Below are 17,553 nucleotides of genomic sequence, written 5' to 3' on the forward strand. Positions count from 1 at the left end.
GTTGTTGAATACAGCTTGAAATAGCACATACAGCTTATGAAGTAGGAATTTCCATCGTGAGAAGAAAGGAAGGGAGGGAACAATATTGACACAACCTGGCTAATCAGGAAAAGCCCAGAGCTAGCAATGCAATCAGGGACACAAATCCACACCTCAGTAAGACCAGATCTAAAGAAAAACCTGTATCAGTTAGCAGAGTGATGAAAGATGATTTAATAAAACATTGAATTTGTTCTCCTGCAAGGGCAGGAAATAAGCCCCGTGATAGTGGATATTAAACTGATGCCACCATTGCTTTCCACTGAAAGCCAGGCCTATCGGCATTTGCTTTGTTTTGCTTGTTCCCTGTTTTTCTTGCAATAGAGAGGTCTGTAAACAAAGTACCAAAGCATGGGTTTACTTCTATGTAAGTTGGGATAAGTTACAGTCCACGTTACACAGACGCAGAACATTGGCAGAGCTTGGCAGTGTTATCACTCCATTCATCTCACTTTTTTCCCTTGAAGGAGCTAAGGTCTGAGGTGGAGTTGGAGATCCTGGGAGAGACAGAAGGGCTCAATCTCTCCTTCACGGCCATTTGTAACAATGGGACCATTTTTCCACATCAGAAGAAATGCTCTCGCGTGAAAGTGGGAGATACAGTAAGTAAAGAACAAATTCTCAAAAGACATCAAGTCCAGAGAATTTAGGACACCAAGGTAGAGAGTTTTCTCTTTATTAAATAATCTTCCTCCAAAAAAATTACCAAAAAGCTGGCAGTATCTATTACTCTGTCCTGACTACTCTGCAGAGCTCCCTGTGCTTCACCTCCTAACAGCCCCCATTCTCTCTTCCAGGTCTCTTTCAATGTGACTGTAAGTCTCCCCTCTTGTGATAAAAACAGAAGGCATATCATGGTAAAACCTGTGGGGCTCAGTGATGTGCTGGAAATGGAAATACATCCCCTATGCAGCTGCAACTGTCAGGCAAAGGCCGAGATGAACAGCCCAAAATGCAACCAAGGGAAAGGATCATTCGAGTGTGGGGTGTGCGTCTGCAGCCCGGGGTATGTGGGGCCGCACTGTGAGTGTGACGAGAGCTCCCTGGGCACCAGTTCCTGCAAGGGCTCAGCTGGTCAGAGCTCCTGCAGCGGGAGAGGCGACTGCTACTGCGGGCAGTGTGTGTGCCACCCGTCCCCGTACGGAAAGGTGTACGGGCCTCACTGCGAGTGTGATGACTTCTCCTGTGGGAGGCACAGAGGGCTTCAGTGTGGAGGTATGGTCCCTTGGTGCTATTTTGAGTGTCTGTATTTAGAGCTTTATTGACTCATCCTTAGCTGTGAGCTTGTGAATTTGTATTTTCATCATATATTCAGTTGCAATCAATTCAGTATAAAGTGTAATTTGCTATTTCTGGATGGTCTTTAGACTTAAACCAGTTTTTTCCTGGGCTATACCATTATAAGTCAGAAGTATTTACCCATTAGGTTGTGCACTGTCAGGAGACAAGGTCTGTGTGGAGGACTCCAGTAAAGACAATGGAGCTGCACTGGCTTACAGCCAGTCTAAACAAAAATTTGATCCTCTAGCTTAAAACTGAAAATGCTGGGAGAGAAAGATGTTTGGAAGAAAGGTTAGAGAGGAAAAAATATTTTCTATTAAGGAGAATGATTTTATAGGTCATCTTTCAGGTTCTTATTAAGAGACTGATCTGAAGCACAATAAATGTTTTTCCAGGCAATGGTGACTGTGATTGTGGGGAATGCAAGTGCCACAGTGGATGGAGTGGTGAATACTGTAATTGCACAACTGACACCAGCGCCTGCATTGCTGAGGATGGGACACTGTGCAGTGGGAGAGGAGAATGCATCTGTGGGACATGTGCTTGCACCCATCCAGGGACTTCAGGCCAAACATGTGAAAAATGCCCTCTCTGCGGTGACTCTTGCAGTTCCAGATGGTAATGTGCTGGTTTTACATCTCTGATGTTTGCATCATCCAGGTATCTATTTCCTATACTGCCTCAGCAGTATGTTTACTGCTGTGTCTGTAAATTGGATTTACAGACCAGAACCCAAGACCTTCTTTGCCCTTTGAGAGAGGTAGTCATAATTCATATTTCAACCATTCATGAGCACTACTCTCATATAAAAGGACTTTATGGAAAACAATTAAATCACCTTCAAGCAGCACAGGTAAAACTTCACAGTTCCACTGCTGTCCCTGGCTGTACAACTAATCAGAACGGTGACCTTATATGACATCAGACAAAAACAGACAAACCTCCTTCCAGTGCATAGTACAAAATAAAAATGTCCCAGCATGGCTGCTGCAGCAAAAATGAGGACTTGCAGAAAAAATTGGCATTTTTATTACCATTCTCATGCATATGAATGAATAAGGTAGTGTTGTCCACTCAAGTTTTACACATCTGCAAATTCATAGTCCAAATTCAGTTAAGCTTGGCTGAATTAAAAAGATGCAAGTATGATAAACTAGGTAATAGTCTGGGGATGAATTAGTGGGTAACTGTATGTCATGTGTAAGTTGATGATAAATTGATTGTAAATGGTGAAATGACTTCTGTCCACTGAGCATACAAAATTTATGTAGCTTTCCTGCTGTGATACGAGGTGAATGCTATGGTGCATAACAGGAAAATCAACCAAAAATACTCAGGTTGTGAAGCTGACCACCATCGCTCATGCTTGTATTAAATGAGTTCTTGCAGGGCTACAGTCCAAACTGGGCAGTCTTCAGTAGAAATTTAAGCTAGAAGTTGAATTAGGCTTCACAGAACATGTTATTAATGACCCTGGCTTTGCCTTCTGAGTGATGAGCAGTTTCAGCTGCATGTTTCATGATGATGTCCTGTCTCCTTATTTAGAGTTGAGTCCCATTTCTCTTCCATACCAGCTCTCCACCACTGCATTTTCATACCTGTCATTGCAGTCTCTACTGTATCTAAGTAAGAAGTTATTCCACGGCATGTGATTAAATCATGAATCTGTTTCTGTTAGTGCTAAATTTGACCTACAAAAGTAAGCCTCTCAGTATATTCAAAGCTGTGAGTAAAGAGAACTTCTGCATGCAACTGCTCTAAACATGAAGGACGGGGCTGCTGCTTTGCTCTGCCTGATTTGGCAGAGAATAAGAAATATAAAGTTACATGATAGGCATTACATTATCCCACTTAAACATGTATATTGTATACAATATTAGATCTTTTCTCTCTACTTCAGTGTCTTCTCGTGCTGAAATGCAGGATACAAAAAGCCAGGAGAGAGAGAATATTGGGAATACCTGGGTAGGGTAACCAAGAGAGCTGAAAGACCAGGTCAGAGAGGGTGGAGATCAATGGCTAGGCAGCTGAGAGAGTGTGTTGTAAAAGAAACATGGCAAATATGACAAAACCAACAACACTGAATTTGTCTCCATGAGATAGAGGCTATCCCATTACCTGCTCACTTTATTATTCACTATCTACAGAGCAAGTGGTAAGGTCAGCTCCATCCCCTGAAGATAAACTCAGCAGCCTCAGCATATTCCCATGGATATATGTAACTCAGTGCAACAGAACATAGCCACTGTTTTCCCTTCCCTTCCCTTCCCTTCCCTTCCCTTCCCTTCCCTTCCCTTCCCTTCCCTTCCCTTCCCTTCCCTTCCCTTCCCTTCCCTTCCCTTCCCTTCCCTTCCCTTCCCTTCCCTTCCCTTCCCTTCCCTTCCCTTCCCTTCCCTTCCCTTCCCTTCCCTTCCCTTCCCTTCCCTTCCCTTCCCTTCCCTTCCCTTCCCTTCCCTTCCCTTCCCTTCCCTTCCCTTCCCTTCCCTTCCCTTCCCTTCCCTTCCCTTCCCTTCCCTCCCCTTCCCTCCCCTTCCCTCCCCTTCCCCTTCCCCTTCCCCTTCCCCTTCCCTTCTTTTATGCATTCAGTTCTTCAGATTGCTTCTCAGAGTCTCAGCCCCTGAAGCTATTTGTAAGAAATCAGTATATGCATTTTTCATCAGAAATTTTCATGTATTAATTCTGTTTGTTGTTTTATTTTCCATTAATAAGCTCTGGATTTATTAAAATCCTCATTGAATTTATGGGAAGATTTTCAGAGATTTCTAAAGGAATTGGTTTAGATTCTGTGTTTTTAAATAGTATTTCAATCATTCCACCATTAAATAAAAAAATCATTTTCCAGTAAATTTCATTAGTATTATTAGGATCTAAGTAATTCCTGACACAAGTAATCACATTCAAGAGACAACCATTGAGACACCTGAAAAGTGTTTTAATACATTATTCAACAGACTTTCAACAAAGGCAGACTTATACTTGGTGCCCCAACTTGATCTCTTTGAAGTCAATTTCAGATATCACTCATCTGATAGGAATTCCTTCAGCTGATATTTTGTGTAAGAGTATTTAATGTTCAGAATATTTATTTTCTAAATTTTTAAAAATGAATGTTGTGTGTGACTAATCACATGTCTTTGATAGACCTACATGAATAATGTTGCCTGGGGTTCTGTCTGGTAGCTAATAAACTGGGAGAGAATAGAGGACAAGACAGAGCTTATCCACAATACCTTTATTCAGGTGGGGGTTTTTTTGCTTGGTTTTGTTGGGATTTTTTTTTGCGGCAGTACCTATCATATTCCTGAGAACTGCTGTATCCATAGCAGGAGACCTTTTATTTAGCTTCCTTTTAAAATGCAGATGCACACATACTGGCTTTTGTCTTGTTGCTTTGTGACAGGCAGAGATTGATGGGCTGCTGAATTATTTTCCACAGGAGCTGTGTGGAATGTCACTTGGCTTCAGATGACAAGTCACTGGGAGATTGCAGTGAAAAATGCAAATTGGTTGATGCAACTGTCAGCATTGCAAAGGGTTGGTATACTCAGTCCTCCTTTCTTGTGTCTGTGTGTGATTAGTGGTAGGTTCCACTTTCAGTAATTTTATATTTGAAAGTATCCTTGTTTTTCTGCTGTGGAATTATTTTACGGCTCATAAGGCAATTACTGTCATTTATGGCTCTTCTGAGGCAAGCAGGAAATGCAGAACAGGGCTGGTGTTACCCTTTCAGGTTAATTATCATATTGAGTCATGCCTATTTTCTAAGAAGTTTATGCAGGAAAGTATAGAATGTAATAAATACCAGTCCCTGCAAACCAGTGATTAATGAAAGTCCCTAAGTTTAAGTTACGACTGTACCATGAGTTCCAATGGGGCTTCTTCTACCATACAAATACAAAACCTGACTCCAGTCCTTAGGCAGACCCTTGATTATCGCTGGTTGACTAGACACAGCCCTTTAATCTGTGGCAAAGACATTTCTTATATTCTAAAAGGCTAAGCACATCTTCCAGTCGTTCACTTTAATTCAAAGCCGCCCTCCATCAAGGGAAGTTTCTGGAACAGTAATTAATCTTCAGTGAGATAATACTATCAGAAAAAGAAAACCAAAAAGCATCAAAATAAAAAAAAAACAGAAGCAAACCTTTAAATGAAAGAGTGCATATTTTTCTTTTTGTAGGGGAAGACACTTGCCTGTTCAACAGGTAGTCTGTATGTATTCTAATGGTAATTCTAGTCCTAACCCTGTGGCACATGCAATTGTTAAGTGAGGCAGGACATCATGGCCAGGCTTTGCGATCAAAGATTTGGGAAGGGCTCTACCCACATTTGTTACAAGCACGCTGGTGGCTAAAAAGGCCAATACGAGATAGACATGTCTGGTTGCAAAAGGTACAGCAGAAGGACTCCTTAGGTGGTATATTCTGCATAGGTGTATTGTATCCACATCGCATATGTACAATAAGCATTAAATAAGACAAATGTAAGAATAAGGATGATAATGCAGAATCCTGTGTGCATGTCTAAGGTTTGTGTCTGCAAGCTGTTGGAAGGCTATCCAGAGCTGTGCATGCAGAAATGTCATCACTGATGTACATATTTTCAGGAAAGCTACTCCTTTTTTTTTGGATGACAATACTCCATAATACAGAGCTAAAATATCACAAATATTGCCCTTGTAAGGACAATTAATTATAATTTTGTATTTTTATTAAAATTATTATCATGCTTTGCCTTTCTAAACATCAGTATTTGTTTATAAATATAAAACATCTTTACAGGCTTAAAAAAAATATAAACACTTCTATTGTATCTCTGTAAAGTTTGCAAGTTGCTGTTGTCAGATGGCAGATATTTGTAGATTGGAATATGTAAAACATTCTATTTTCAAATATAATGAAAAATAATCAAGAGCAGAAAGAGCCATTTATATGCCTCTGTTCACATACACAGAGCTCGCTGGAATATGAGTATGACAATACCATCTCCTATTCCTGCTTATTTCCTTTTTTTCATGTCCTATGCTTCCCTGACTGGGACTGTCAGCTACTTCTTTAGGTTTAAAATTTATTTCTAGCAGTTACAGTAACTACTGTAGTGAAGTGAACTCTTCCCATCTGGACCTCTAAAAAGAAAGAAAAAAGAGAAAAAGATGAAGCTGTTGCAAACTGTGTTTCATCTTAAATGCCTGTCTAATAGCTCCAAGGATTTGTTTTGGCATGGAGGTAGCCTCATTAAGAAGTCCTTAGAGGAAAAAAATAACCTTCAAAATAAGAATTAAAAAATAATCATAGAATAAACACTATTACTTAAACAAAACTCAACAATTTGAAAACACTATAACTGGCACACCACATAATATTTAAGAAAGAGTATTGAGCAACTTCATATGGTAGTCTACTTCTTTCTGGTTTATATTTCGGTTTCTTTAATGCTTCAAGGCTTTGGGGACAAACAAAAGCAATAGCTTTAGTTTAAATAACACATTAGCACTTAAAAAATTTCATTTCTCTTTTGCATGTGTATGTTGCAATACAATGACTGGAAGTATGAAGCAAGGAAAAAAGGGTAGGCTTTACATTTTCCTGTTTCCTAAATGGCAATGCCCATTTTAGGCTCTGAGTCGTGACTTTCGCTTCCTCTGCTTTGGTTCTGAGGTTGCCAGGGGTTTCTCCTCCTGCTCCCCACAACACAATGGGTCAGCCATTCCCCTTAAGGATCTGTCAGGGAATGGGATGCCCAGCAGCTCTGGAGGTGCTAATGGCTTCACACTTTCTGGGCTTATCTCCACAGCAGGTATCACTTTTATACATTTATTTTCATTCACTTTTAGTACTTGAACATTTAAGTTAGGCTAATCCCTCCTTTGCCAGATGGGTGCAAGAGGAGCCCTCGCTACCCAAGAAGAACCACTGTTCCAAAAACGTGGTTCCTGCCACCACCCCAGCCACAGGGCACCAGGCTGTTCCTGCCACAAGCCCAGCAGGGACAGTTACACTTTCTTTGGAGAAACTGAGTTTTTCCTCCCTCGTAGTGCTGACACCTCACGAATTCCAAGTGCAGCAGCAAAGTGGATACTGAAGCCTGAATAAACCTCTATATAAACACTGCTCTGTTATGACTCAAAGTGAGATGAACTCTGTTCAAAAAAAGCATTTTGTTGAGCAAAAGGCAAACAAGAAAGGGCATAATGACATTTAAATTTACAGTCAATTTTTTTTGTTGAATCTTTTATATTAGTTTCTGTTAGGAGTCTTTCATGCTTTGAGTATCCATCTTGCCACTGTTACCCAATTCCTCCTCCAGTATGACTCTGATGATTTCAAATAAAATTGAAATTAATAGCCTTAGGCTGCAGACAGAAGTGAGAAGAGTGTGATGATTCACTGCAGAATGCAAAAAATTACACAGATGTAAATTACAGAAATTTACCTATGTAGGCAAATTTTTGTGCTGATGAACTGCAAATAATATATGCAACAGAGTCTCTTAGTGATCCCTCATCCTAAAAATAACATCAGAGAAATAAAAATATTAACTGTAAGATGGGTTCTGAATAGCTTGAACGGGCATCTTTGCTTTCATTTCTACATCATTACACATAATCATGTTTCTGCTCCCCTTGGTTTCAAATGATGACATTAAATTAAAAATTACTATTTAAAAATATCTAATACATGTGCTGTTACTGCCTTCTGGATGATATTTGGAATATGTCTGCAAGTTTTTCGCTGTCTTCAGGATAGCTAACAACTACCCTTTTTTTTTTTGTTTGTTTTAAGCAAGCTAATATTTTGAATCTGCTTGCTTAAAGGAGTTGGGAAAGTACAAATATTGCAGAACTTCTGACAGTGTTACTGGAACTGTGACCTGGCAATGAGAGCCATCAGTCTGCAGTTTGTGGCCCTTCTAACAGAACCAAATCTTGTTAAATCAGCAAGTCTTGGCTGCCTGTCACTTTGCTAGATAACACATTGCTCTGCCACTAAGGACAGGCAACAGGTTAAATACAAGATTATCGCAAATCAAAAGCATGTTTCCATTAAAATCCAACCAGATGTGATTCTCTTTTTATAACAAGCAGAGAAAGGGGCTATTATAGTCAATACTGTCATATTTTCTATAGCGTTTAATAGTGTTTTCTGTAAGACCAAACCTTATGATAATAAGGCATGTGAATAAAAAAACCAGAGTGAGCACTTATTTCTTTATGTACCACAGGTTTCTTTATAATCCATTATTGCACACAGTTATAAGATATTTTTTCTCTGTAAAATATTATACTATGATTGCGCTCCAAATTATGGTAATTTTTGATTGTCTTATTTGCTTTATATTGTCCCTCAAAGCCAGCTTCCTCCTGTCTCCCTGTTCCCTTTGAATGAATTTTTCTCAGCAGAAAAGCTCCCCAGTTAGGAATAATCTGGAAGGAAAGAAGTGGATTAAGCTTTTGTGCAGATCAACAGTAAGTGGAGAGATGAATAAACAAGGGCAGACTGTCATCTCAGGTCACATTATTTGCTTTCCCTGGAATCACATTACAAAAATCCCAGAATTACAGTTTTCTGTTATTAATCTATATTTACTCTTGTGACGGTACAGGACACACACTGACCTTTGAGGGGGGTCTTGTGGAAGAAATGAATGGCAGCCCTTCTAACAGCATCCACTGCTGTTTGATATATGTATATTTACTTCTGACACGTGATCTAGAGATGGCAGGAGTAGCTGTAAACCAAAGGAACACACTTGGTTCTACTCTTTACTTTGTCCTCTAATTTGGGACTACTACATTTCCTAGACAGATGGCAGTTAAGCATCCTGAAGGCACTTCCAATTCATTGAAATTCACAGCACACTAATAGGATACACTAGATGGTCAGTGCAGATTGACAACATCGGGATTAGTTCTTTGGAAATATAAGCGAAAAATCAGAAACTAAACAAAATTGGGATTGGTAGAAAAGCCATTAAATTTAGTGGAAATTCTGAGAGTGTTACTGCTTTTGTCTTTCACTCTTTACCATCCACAGATGAGGCTATGACAAACGTGATGCCAGCAGTCTCTCTAGTTATTTAATGTTAAATTTAATTTCATCTGATGAATGACTTTTTTTCTTCTCTCTGCAGATTATTCAGAGGATAAATCCATTTCCTGCTCTTTGCAGGGGGAAAATGAATGTATAACCACATTTCTACTGGCTGTGGATGAACAGGGAAGGACAGTCATTCACAGCATAGAACAGAAAGGTAAGCAGTGAATATTGCTTTTCCTATGTGAAATCTGATTTAAAACCACAGACAGGGTGAGCAATCTAGAAGCTGAGCTCTTTTAAGCAGAACAGCACCTCCCTGTGTTTGTAGTTCTTCTCTGCCCAGCCAAAAGAGCACCTCCTCAAGTACTTATTTAATGCAGTGGTAAAATGAATACTTGACCTTTCATGAAAGATGGGCACAGTGATCATTGCTACAAGAATAAGCAAATTTTTTTAAAGTCCTGTGCAATTCTGAGATACTAGATGTCATTTGCATTATATGATAAAACTAGAATTCACTTTGAAATGTATATATATTTCATAGATGGACAAATATTCAAAAGACTATCTGATTGAGTTTACCTGATGAAATTCTAAAATATATTTGTAATTCTGTTGAATGTTGCAGTATCATAGAATCATAGAATGGTTTGGGTTGGAAGGGACCTAAAAGATCATCTAGTTTCAAGCACCCTGATCCAAGCAGGGATACCACTCTCAGAGCTCTCTCCAGCCTGGCCTTGAACACTGCCAGGGTTGAGGTGTTGAGGTGTTGAGCAGCCTGTGCCAGGGCCTCATCACCCTCACAGTAAAGAGTTTCTTCCTAATATCCAATCTAAATCTACCCTCTTTCAATTTAAAGCCAATCCCCCTTGTCCTGTCACTACATGCCCTTGTAAAAAGTCCCCCTCCAGCTGTCTTGTAGCCCCTTCAGGTAGTGGAAAGTGCTCTTTAGGTCTCCCCAAAGCCTTTTTTTTTCCAGGCTGAACAACCCCCACTTGCTCTGCCCATCTTCATAGGAGGTGTGCTCCAGCTCTCATTAAGTTCTGAATATTTTGAATAACTAACAGATACAGAACAGATCTCTTTATGTCCTTTCATTAACATGACTTCTTTATTTACTGTTGTTTCACTACTGATTTTTTATTAAATCTCCTAATCAGGCAGGACAAGAGAGAACCCAGACACCACTTTTCAGCAGCCAAATAGTTTATCTTCCAGGCAATTAAGACATCTTCGTACTAAATGTTAGTTATGTTTTAGGCAAAGCCATGCAGATTTGTAACTTACTTCTGTTAGCACAAATGGCATTTGTTTTATTAACCCTTTGTGTAGCCTTTCTTTAGCAAACATGAGAACAAAAGTGATTTCACTGCACAACAAAAGCGACTTCTGCCATAAGAACAGTGGTCTGGTTTTATATAGGTTACTAGTACAGTAAAGATGGTTGTAACAAAGCTAGTATTAAAGAAGCACAGCTCTTTGTAAACTACATTCTTAAGATACAAGAATTTAAGGGTAAGATTTTTCTCTTTATTAAATATCTTTATTATGTATTTTAAGTAGATTTAGGAAAAAAAACCCAAAAGAAATATTTTAAAGAAGGTATTTCCTTAAGCAGTGACTGCTGTGTAGTGGCTCTCCCACAGTGCTACAATAACCATCTTCACTTCCATGAATGAAATCATATTTCTAGAGAATTTCTTGAGGTCTTACCTCAGTTCACATTTCAAGGCCCAGAAGCAGAACAGTAGATGACAGTAAAGTCAACATGGTACCAGCAGCCAGAATGCCAGCCCACTGCTCAAATCAGACCCCTCAGAATTAGTCAAATGATGACATCAAGGAAAATCAAAATGTGAAATACAATCATGTAAGACAGATTAGTTAAAATGAATTTTTTGATGTCCTTAAACCATAGTTCAGCAGAAAATTTTTTAAAATAGTAGTGTTCAACTTACATAAGCAATACTTTCTAATATTAAAAGAATCAAACTTCTTTGTGTTTTGGAGAAGCAAAAACTTCAGTTTTAATTTTGACTCTCTGAAATATTGTATGATAAATTAATTCAGGACTTGAAATCCAAAATTGCTTCCAATTGCCCAGTCCTACATTTTCAACAAGTCTAAAGGGTTTTTTTTACCGATTGTATTCATGACAGTAATGTAGTTTCCTCTGTTTTATCAATATCATTGATGACTTTACCCTTATACAGATCTCGCCAGAATCTTTTCTTCTGCAACACACTGAATATCAGTTAATTGGACTAGAGCTCCAGCCATAACATTGTAAAATTCATAACCTTGTCAACTCAGCCCTGTTTTTTAGGATTATATTGGCACAGATCTGAAATCAATTTTCTGGCTTTTCTGAATCTGTTTCTGTATCCAGCAGCTGCTAACTGATTGACATGGTAAAAGCGCAGTGGAACAAGTTAGCAATTAATTTTTTTAATTTTTTAATGCAATATTTTTCAACTGGTTTCACAAACCCTTTAGCAAGCTAGCAGGAGGAAAATAAAGTGGACTTGGAGAAAAAGGTGTGCACAGCTCATGGCAAATGAGAAGCTCAGAACACTTCTTGGCTGTTTTTAATTGCCTAAAATTTACTGATTGGAGATATCCACGGTCATAACGTTTTTTTTTCCACAGATTGCACACAACTTCCAAATATCCCAATGATAATGGTGGGTGTCACCCTTGCTATCCTTCTCATTGGTATTGTTTTACTTTGTATATGGAAATTGCTGGTGTCAGTTCAAGACCGAAAAGAGGTGGCCAAGTTTGAAGCAGAAAAATCAAAAGTTAAATGGCAAACGGTACGTGACAAGCATTGATTTCATACAAGGTTATTTAATTTGGTTGCATGATGCACAACTGCCTTTAAAATTCTGTGTCTTGGTTTTGTTCTTTTAAATGGATAGATTTTGCTGGTAGGTTTTCACTACATTTAGTATCCTATAAAGTAAAATTATGATTCCTTTATGGATGAAAAATATCTGGAGTTTAATCTCCTGGTTTAATTTCTTGCACATGTAAGAATGTGTAGATAACTTTATTTTTATTAGTTGCTTTTAATTAGTGCCCTGTCTTTGATTAATTTTAACAAAGTTCTTGGCTGCCTATGTGATTATCAGAGGTGTACCCCTCTGCCCAGAAACAGCTGTTTAGGAAAGAGCTGTTGTGATGGCCTGTGTGATGGGAGCCCACTCACACAGAGGAGCAGCAAATGGAAGCTGTCCAAAATGTAGGTAAAAGGACAGAGAAATTCAGGCCTTATCTTCTATCTATAGCTTCAGGCATCTAATGCAAGCTTACACCACATGTTCCCTTTTCTTCTTTCCTTTCTGCCCTTGACTTTTTTGCTCTTTTGCAAAATCTTCAAGCCTTCTGAGGATCTTTGAAAAACAAACATGTTGAGTAAGCATTTCTAGGGAGTGTCAGGAGGATAGGCAATGTGCTGCTGTTCATTCCGCTCCATTCTCCTACCAAGTCCTGTGATTGCAACATTTCTCCAAGAATGGGCACAGTCAGCCTTTCAGCTTTTGAGATGGGAAAAATCAGTTACTTACAGGCAAGGCCACCTGAGAATGTTTTCTTGATCCTTCAGGAGAGCTACATATGGTAAGAGGGAAGGGAAGGATACACCTGATAGAAGCATTTTAATTTTCTTTTCTGTCACAAGTCGAAAGGATAGGAAGTGATTGATGAGAGACCAGGATTAAAAGCTCAGATGAGACTTGCCCTTCTCCCACCACAGGGTAGATAGCCTATGTGGCTCAAGAAAGAGGACCATGACAGGTAACACCTCACTGCTGAGACACTCTCTGTGCTTTTATAATCGTCCAGCCGCCAGGTTTGATACACAGATTATATGGGACGCATTTAATAAAGTATTGTTTGACAATGTGCATTACTTTAATCTGGGAGGCAGACGTGAAGGGGAGCATGTTCCTGACCCCAGGCTGGTTTGTGCTGCCTCTTATAGACCACTCTGAATTTCAGTGGCTTGGAATATAAGTGAGGCACTGAAGGCTATTCTAAAATCATCAAAAGTACAGAATTACTTCTATACGAACACTGTGTGACTCCCATTTCACCTCTTTTTGTTTTGGTTCTTTTGTTTTGTTTTGTTTTTTTTTAGGAAACAAATCCACTGTACAGAGGCTCAACAACCACTTTTAAAAATATAACTTACAAGAACCAAGAAAAGCAAAAAGGGGCCATGGCTGCAGATTTCTACTAGCACCTCCAACACTACAAACTTAGTTATCCTGGCAGGGAATCTAAAAACACCTGTTTCTTCTCAGCTGATTATGTGATATATTTGTTTTCACCTTGCAGTGGTATAACTGTTCTGTTGGAGAAAATATATCTTGTGTTGGGAAAAATACAGATATCATATTAGACATAAAGGTTGGTAGAAATATTAAAAAATTGAATTCTTTACTATTAAGCTCCCATCTTAAAAAAATGGCATCACAAATAATTTTGTCATTAATACTGAGGATTAAAAATTATCATATGTAAGCCTATTTTTGTTAAATTAGGTATTTACAATGAGCTTTACACTACTTTGTTCATACAAACAATCCCATATATTTATGTTTAGGAATGTATTTGTACCAGTCTATCTGGTGGGCTGATTTAAATTTAAAAAAGATTTTTTTTCATGAATGAACTACTGAGGATAGAGCTTCCTCATACCACCTGTGTGACTGAATAGTTTTTCATCAGAAAAAAGTAGTGTTATTGACTGTTTTATGTGTCTAAGTTATACAGAAGCATTTCCTCTCTGATTCTTCTTTCTTGTCCTGTTTCCCTCTTTCCTTGTCCTTGTTGCCGTTTGATGTTCTTTAAGAACCCAGTCCCTGGGGTTTTCTCAGGGAAAGCTAAGACAAGCCTTATTCACTTGCAGTGAATACTTTTCTCCTCCAGGCATAGACTGTTTTTTTTTTTTCCTTTAAATTCTAGTAGAAAGGATCCAGAACAAAAGGTAAATATCTGTAAATTAGAGGTCCCAGTAGAGACTCTTAAACCAGAGGATTACCAGAACTCCATTTCACCATTTGCATCCTGTGAATGGTTTAGACACTCAAAATAAACCTCACATGCTGGCCTATCACACAAACTGGTTCAGGAGCCCTTTACATGCAGAAAATGTTCACACAAAATACTCAGGATCACACACAAAGACAGTACTTTTTTGTTGATATATCCAAAATTTTGAGGTTTTTTCAATGCCCAGCAGCCAAACTGTTTAGTCATATGTGAAATAACATATTCAGCTCTTTTGGGCTGGGTTGTTTGGTTATTTTCCCCCAAACTAAGCAAGAAACAGATCTATGGATTTCACTTCATATTCATTTACATCATGTTAATGAGGATTTTTAAATCTCAGTTTTAGCTAGTTACAGATGACTTGCCATAAATATTTAAATTGTAATGCTGTTATCATGCATAGCACCAGGTAAAGAAGCCCCAAAAAGCAGCTAACATGCTGGCATAGAAAAATTACAGCATTTGGCTATTTTAAGATACCACTAATGTACTTTACTTTTTAATATCACTTTTCAGCTACATTTTTTGCTACTCTGAAACAGGTGGTCAAAAGGTACATATGAAGGTACTTAGAAAAGAAAACAGAAATCAAAGAAACATTGACACAGTCACAAACAATCACATACATTCCCTGTGGTAAATCATGTGTTTGATCTAAAAAAAATTATGTCCATTTTGTAATAAATATTTACAAAGTCTGTGCAGCTTCAGACTCCATATCTGCTACAGTTTCTGGAAGTGAGACTGACCCATGCCTGTTCTAGGGCCTGATCCAAAGCCTACTGGAGTCAATGGCTACAGATGAGGATCTAGTTTCAGTGAAACTATTAGTTTTCGTTTACAAAGATTGTTTTGTTTAAACAAACTGATTAATACTCTCTGTAAGTGGATTAGAACTTATATACTTCTGTGCAAAGAGAAATAGTATCAGATGCTTTTGGAAAGAAGGTGATGCAATATCCATTTTCATTTTCATGGCTAAGCTTCGCGAACGAAGTAAGTACAAAAATATAGCAGTATGATGGAAATGATGTCTGTTATTATACTGGAACAGATTCACATCTGTACTCTTTGGTATTCCTGCATATCTCATTGTGGAAACTGTGCACAGATAAAAACTTGCATCTGTGGCCCTTCCAACCGCTAGACTCCCACAGATATCAGTGCAAGTTACATGTGGGATCAAATCCTGTTTCCCTGGCACGTGGATAAACTCATGGGATGCAAAGCTGGCCCCTGAATCTGCTTAGATACTACTTGGGTCAGGATTGCCTAAGGGACTAGGGAAATCTGGATTTAGCCCATGTAAGTAATCTGTTACTCTTTTGTTTCTCACGCAGAAGTCATCAAATTATAAACTTTCTCTGAAAGACATGAAAATATTTTTATTACTTTTTAAGTAATAAAAATCTATAGTGTTTATTAAATACCATTTAAGTTCTGTTTCTGAGAAGGCTGATTCTGTTGCTCAATATTAGGGTTGAAAGCCTTTCTTCTGTAGGTCACCCATTTCAATATTGCAACATATCTCAGTATTCAAATGTTATTAAAAGGGTGGTGTTTGCATTTCATATCAAATGCTTGGTGGTCTACATTCCATGTTCCTACAGGAGATCTTGTTTCACAAAGCTTCTTGCTCTCTTCTTGTCACTTGCATCTTCCGGTCATCATCAAGGATCCAATTTGGTATGTAGACAATGTTTACAGCCCAATTACTCCTCCTAACAATCTCTCTCCAAATTATCAAAGATGTAATGAAATCAGGAAGTATGATTTGCAATTTCCCTGCTGCAATGACTGTACTATAAATTTTCTGTCCACCTTCCGAACTGTCAGGATGGAAATCACTCAAATAATTAGGAATTCATGAGAAGAGAGAAAATAGAAGGGCTTGGTGAGGAAGGTTTCTGTTATTGAGGGATATCAAATAACTAGATTCATTCATATGAGCCATTCTTTTACCAGCATTAATTTAGATTTCAACTAAACTCCCAGATTTCAAGAACTTTCAAGATCTTACTTGGCATTCACCCTAGAGATAAGAGTGATGTTCATCCTTCTGTATTAACTATATCACTTTCATCTTGTAGCATTTGTATCAAAGTTCATATTTTTCTGTCTATTCTATTTTCCTCCACCAAACTATAAGTGGGTTTGTGTGTGGTGAGTGGGATGAAAAAGTCTTTCTGCTGTTTTCACAAATACTGTTTTGGCCTGAGGCTGGACCTTGAGAGTGGACAAAACATTTTTTAATAGTAATACTACTGTTCACTGAAGAGTTAAACTGAATTAAAGAATAATCCTTAGCAATTTTAGGGTATTTGTGTATCTTTTACATCCTATAGCATAGTAATTTCAGTAATGTATGTTAAATGGATAATTTTTGTTTGATTTATAGAAGTTGCATGTTGGTTGGTATTTTACATGTCCAGATTGCATTCAACTTTGTTTTGTGATATAACAAGTGGGTAATGAGTCTGGGATACAGGACTGAGATGTCAAGTGCAACTCTCCATGTCTCATCTGTCTTTATGTAGAAGTTCAAGTCCGTTTTGCAGTGGGCATGAAAATTACCACACACAGTCTAAAAGTAAAAAAAAAAAGACAATTTTTAGCTTCATCCATTTGAAAGAAACCGGTAAATGTCTCAACTTGTTTGTGTAAAAAAAGGAGTTATCTGACCTTGAATAAAGATTGTAAAATTGAATGCATTTTTAATATTTTTAATTGTTCATTCTACATTTTCTTTTTTGGCATCTGTCTTTATCATTGTTTTCAAATAGTTTCATGAATCTTAGCAAATTTTTCATGCTTTGTCATAGCCTAGAGATTATTTTATTACTTCTCTCCCTTTTTTTAAGACAGCAATTTAATGTCTGGATTTTCTTCATTTGTGATCCTTTTACTTTTCAAGGAAATGAGTTAGTGGATGAATGTTGTAAGCAACCTATTTCTGGAACCCTGATTGATGACATATGGCATTCTTTCATTCTTTGGAACTAGATGATTTTTTAGTTCCCTTCCAACTCAAACCATTCTATGATTCTTTTGTACAGTGACCCCTAAATTACACAACTTGCTTAAAGCTAAAGATCCATCCATTCTGTAAGTGTAACAGCAGCAATATCTTTTAGGA

General features: G+C 38.1%; 1 protein-coding gene across 2 annotated transcripts in view; it reads left to right on the forward strand.

Moving 5' to 3' along the window:
* The window catches only part of ITGB6 (integrin subunit beta 6), a 58,618-nt gene extending 41,494 nt beyond the window's left edge, over positions 1-17,124 (forward strand). For both annotated transcript variants that reach the window (XM_064661094.1, XM_064661095.1), the window contains 7 exons: positions 507-641; positions 837-1,254; positions 1,716-1,938; positions 4,757-4,854; positions 9,451-9,570; positions 12,009-12,175; positions 13,501-17,124. In XM_064661094.1, the coding sequence (XP_064517164.1) occupies positions 507-641; positions 837-1,254; positions 1,716-1,938; positions 4,757-4,854; positions 9,451-9,570; positions 12,009-12,175; positions 13,501-13,602 (1,263 nt within the window). In that variant the 3' untranslated portion in view covers positions 13,603-17,124. The remainder of the gene's footprint in view (positions 1-506; positions 642-836; positions 1,255-1,715; positions 1,939-4,756; positions 4,855-9,450; positions 9,571-12,008; positions 12,176-13,500) is intronic.
* The last annotated feature ends 429 nt before the right edge of the window (positions 17,125-17,553 follow it).

The sequence above is a fragment of the Pseudopipra pipra genome, chromosome 7 (assembly GCF_036250125.1).
Source record: "Pseudopipra pipra isolate bDixPip1 chromosome 7, bDixPip1.hap1, whole genome shotgun sequence".
Classification (NCBI taxonomy): Eukaryota; Metazoa; Chordata; class Aves; order Passeriformes; family Pipridae; genus Pseudopipra; species Pseudopipra pipra.